This window comes from Mesoplodon densirostris, chromosome X, assembly GCF_025265405.1.
Source record: "Mesoplodon densirostris isolate mMesDen1 chromosome X, mMesDen1 primary haplotype, whole genome shotgun sequence".
Classification (NCBI taxonomy): Eukaryota; Metazoa; Chordata; class Mammalia; order Artiodactyla; family Ziphiidae; genus Mesoplodon; species Mesoplodon densirostris.
Genome location: NC_082681.1, coordinates 49,748,538 through 49,753,361, shown reverse-complemented (window position 1 = coordinate 49,753,361; position 4,824 = coordinate 49,748,538). Strand labels below are relative to the sequence as shown.

Here is a 4,824-nt window from a genome sequence, read left to right as displayed (position 1 = left end):
TTATTCATTTTTTGGAAAATGAGAAGATGCAGATAGGCAAAGAATAAAATAAAATACAGATCACAGAGATTCACTGTTAACCTTTTGGTGTGTAATAATTCAGACATTTTTTGCATTATGACATGTATAAATGTACATATAAGATATATATAGATAGACATATCTATATACATCATTTTGCAACATATTATTTTCACTTTACAATAAACAATGAGCATCTTCCCATGCAAATGAATGAAACCACCCTATTAAATGAGTGAGCTTGGGTTAAAAGATGAAATGGTAACGAGTCATATGTAAATCAAAGGAACACTGAAGGATTGGAATAAAATAGTAGCAAATATTTAGCAAGAAAACGCAGACAAAGGGAACCAATGTTGCAATATTAATAACAGAAAATAGTTGAATTCAGGGGAGAAATGCATTAAATGGGATAAGGACGGTCCCGAGAATGCCTATGGTTAGAATGCAGAGCCCTAAATTTCTTTCTCAGACCCCTTATCTCTTCCAAACACCTTTCCATCTCTTCTCCCTCTCTTGTCATTTCTTCATCCTTAAAATGCCTATAGTCTATGTCCTCTTTAAATTCCTCGAGAGACTGAAGCAACCTTTGCCTAAAATTCCCTTCTGTTTGCTGGCGTTCGAATTCTCCATAGGGGTGTTCTTCCTCCCTCTTTGGCACGCTGCACTTGGGCTTTCCTTCATTTTCTTTGCAGGATTTTTGCATGCTGTTGTTGTTTCCTGCTTAAGTCCAGGGAGAACATGTAGAGTAAGATTGCTTCATTTCTTTTCATTCAAGATTGTCAGTTTCTCTCTGAAGCTAGATATTCGCCTAATCTCCCACCCCTACTTCACTGGTCCAGCCCTCCGAAGTTCGAGATGCGCCCCCTCCCTCCCCTACCCCTTCTCCGCCACCTTTCCCCTCCCTCAGCAGCCCACCATTTCTCCAGTAGACGAGGCTAATGGTCTCTCTGATGGGCGGCAGGAGGGGAGCAGACAGGGAGTTGAGCTGTGGGGCCGCCGCAAATTTTACCCAGCTCTCGCCCTTCCCAACTCCCACCCTCAGAGACCCCCGTCTGAGTGCCCCCCTCCCTGAGACGATTCGGGATAGTTTCCTCCTCTTTTACTTGCCTGGAGATGTCTGTGAACACAGACCCTCAGACCTGCAGACAGAAAGGAAGGGGCGGGAAGGAGGGAGTTCTCTGTGGATCGACCAGTGCCAGAGACAAGACACACGTTATTATCTTGAATCTAGGATCCTCATCACCGTGTCGCCCCAAATTTCCTACCTCCTGTTTCCCCTCCTGTTCTTATCCCTTCCTACCGAATCTCTGCCCCCAACCCCCACCCCTCACCCTCAGGCCTAGTCCCGCGAGGGCCCTGTCCCCTCCCTCCCCACTCCTCCGCATCCCTCTCGCAGGCTAGCATTGAACGAGGCGAACTGTTTTCAAATTATCTCTAAATTTCTCTGTCTCCACCTCAGGATTCCAGCCTTTCTCCACACACCAGCCCACACCTCATTTCCTCCAGCGGAGTTGGGAAAAGAGAAGAAGGATAAAGGGAAATCTTGCTAGTCTGAGAGAAGCTGATTATTTCTAAACTACACTAAACCTCTGGTGTCTCTCAGGAGACTTCCACCTACTCCAGTCCCACCCCCCTTCAAAAATATAATTATCTCCGACGAGTTTGCACGGGTTTGGAGAAAGCAATCCTAGACATATTCCAGGCACTAGATTCAGCCACTACCATCCCAAGAGTCCCAGTGGTTCCCTCACACCAACCTTCTGGGATTTAAAGAATTTACGTCCTCTTTCTCTTGGCCACAATCACAAACGCCTGCAGGGCAGTAAGGAACTGGTACCCAGAGGAGAAAGAAGCCAGGGAATATGAGGACTTCACGTCAGCTCCTGATCACGTGAGGATTATGTCATCCTCCAACTCTGGTACCCACTTTCCCCTCCCACCAGCTGTGCTGCAGAAATGGAACGGCTTACCAACCTCCCACCACCCCCCACCAGGCCCTGTCACTCATTTTTGTCATTGCTAATTCCAGAGGTCAAAAGTGGCCCCTTCTCCCTGTAGTTGGAATTTGCCTTTCTCTGATTACCAGAGAAGAGCTGCATTTTCCCATAGTCATATTAACAATTTTTTAATGGTTGTGTGGAGAGAGGGGATTATTCATCCTCTTCTAAAATACAGGAACAGAAAGGGAGCAGTCTTCCCTCCCCCCACCCTCTCCCCAGTCACTAATAGCCACCATTTTCCTTGCACTTCAGTTCTTGCAACCAAATTGGAGGGGGTGGGGTAAATAAAGGAAGGAAGTAATGACTGGGATTGTGGTTTTTACTTTCATTCTGATAATTTCCTATTCTTTCCCCCTTTTCCCCCATAAACATATTATATTCTTTTAATAATCAGAAATACAGTAACAGTATGTACATTTGGAAAAAAGATTCAAGATAGGAGGATAAAAAGACCCAGCCACCTGTTTCTGTTGCTGAGTCATAGATAAATATAGACCCTCCAAGCAGACACATTTTTGTAAGTTTAAGATGTACAGGGCAATTGGAGACTACCTTTTTGAGGCACTCCTGAGCATGTGAGGCCTTTTCATTAGGTGAGTTCCTGAGTCCATAATCCTACATACTGAGATTTTCAGATCTCAAAAGTCAATCATAAAATTTTACTACTTCGATCTCAGTATCATGCCCTCTGTCTCCCAGTTTGTACCATACCCTTGTATTTCCCTCAATACTGCGTTTAAAAGATCCCACCTTTCCTCAACACTCTTATTTAGAATCCAATAGTTTTTCATTTCTCCCACACATCTCTATCCCATATATGTTTCCTTAGACCTTACTCAGCCACACTGCGGAATTAGAAGCACTAACAGAAATTGGCCCCATTTAGTCACTTACCACACAAAACTTTTTGTTGCTAAGGCTTTTGGTACTAATCTAAGTGAATCTGTTGTTGATTGGTTAGCTTGAAATATATGCAACAGAAAGAAGGATATGTTCTTTCTTTTAACATTAAAAAAAATTTTTTTTTTGGCTGCACTGCACGGCTTGTAGAATTTTAGTTCCCTGATCAGGGATTGAACCTGGGTCCTCTAAGTCAGTGAGAGCACAGGAGTCCTAACCACTGGACCCCCAGGGAATTCCCAGGGATGTGTTCTTAGTATTTGTTTTTAGGAAAAGAGTGGCTCATTATAAATGCAAAGTTGCCACTAACCACTATGAAGTAAATGGTTCCAGAAAATATTTAAGAAGAGAAAGAGAAGAGATCTTAAAAAGAGTAGGGCATTGTTATCACAGTTATTAAGGAATGGTTAGTTGTGATAGAAGCAAAAGATTTGTTGTTGGGGTGGAGAAATCCTGAATCCTCTGTAAACGGCTTTTCATGCAGATCGTTAGATTTATGTGTTTTTTTTCCAATTTGAAAGCAGCCATTCTTTATTAACTGACCAGATTACAAAAATGATGGCAAATACCATAGTTCATCCTTCTAATAAGCCTGCTTTTCTGGTCTTCCCTGTTGCCAGCATCTCCACCTTCTGTAAAATGCGTGGTCTTTTTCTTCATTGTCTTCATGACTGACAAATACCAAGTGCTCCAATAAGTGGCAGGTCTCAATGATTACCTCCAAAGTATCTCAGGAATCCTTCCAATTCCCATTCTGGCTTCACTGCCACTTCCCAAAGGCAAGCAACCATAAACTCCGACCACTACAACAACATTTACTGGCCTCTTTACCTTACGTCTTGCCACCTTCCAATAAAATGAAGATTCTAAATAACAGATATGATCATGTCACTGCCCTGCCTTATTTTACTTCATTCTCCAAAAATTCTATTAGATCTGGACAGCTTTAGTTTATCTAAACATTTCACAGAATACATCTCCATCTATAAGTAAAAGCTGTTATAAAAATACATGCAAATGCAAGCAAAGTAAGATATTGAGTTAGATTTAATTTGTTTCCCTACTATTGGTTGATGGGACTCATAGGTGAGGACAAAGAGGCATTATGTATCATGAAAAAAGTGTAATAATTGGGACCTGATACCTTCATAAGACCTTACCCAATCCCGCCTGACCCGTGTATCTACAACAGTGTCCCAGCCCTCCTCCCAAATCAGTGTAAGGAGACAGGTAAGGGTGACAGGTAAAGAATTGTGGGAGCCATAGACTTTGTGGGGAGTTCAGTGTCGTTCATTATAACAACAATAACAACAACAACACTGATAGTACTTCATACTTATATAATACTTGTAATGTACCAGGCACTCTTCTAAGCACTTTACATATACTAACGGAATTACTATTCATTACTACTCACAATGCTATTATTAGCAAACTAAGGAGTACAGAGGTTAAGTAGCTTGCCCAAAGTCACACAGTAAATAGTGGAGATAGAATTTTAACCAAGGTATTCTGACTCCAGGGTTGGCACATGGTGAAAGACAATTCTATCCCTTTCTCGTGGATGAAAGGGAGAGCATAGTTCTTTCCTCTTTTAAACCAAGTGGAGGTGGAAGCTCTAAGAGAATTACATACAGAGAGAGGTCTGCAAGAACAAGGTACTGGTGTACAGTTCTTAGTTAGATCACTGATTATTCTGTTGATCCAAAAGAGATAGCAGGGTGAAGATAGACACATAGTGTACTCTCCCCTTTGCTATGGCAAGGAGGGGTGAATTTTCCTGTGTGTTAGGTAGACACCAGGCTGACTTGCTGGTTCCTTTTCCAGTATGGCTTCACACAGGTTGAGGGGACTCTATAAGCAAATAGTCCTAGAATTGTGCAAAATATGTTCAAATAAA

At 42.2% G+C, this 4,824-nt stretch overlaps 1 protein-coding gene across 1 annotated transcript; it reads right to left on the bottom strand.

The window, feature by feature from the left end:
- Positions 1–424: 424 nt before the first annotated feature.
- TCEAL7 (transcription elongation factor A like 7) lies at positions 425–727 on the bottom strand. Its single transcript, XM_060087282.1, has one exon. It carries the CDS (start codon positions 725–727, stop codon positions 425–427), a length of 303 nt encoding a protein of 100 aa, XP_059943265.1.
- Positions 728–4,824: the final 4,097 nt, after the last annotated feature.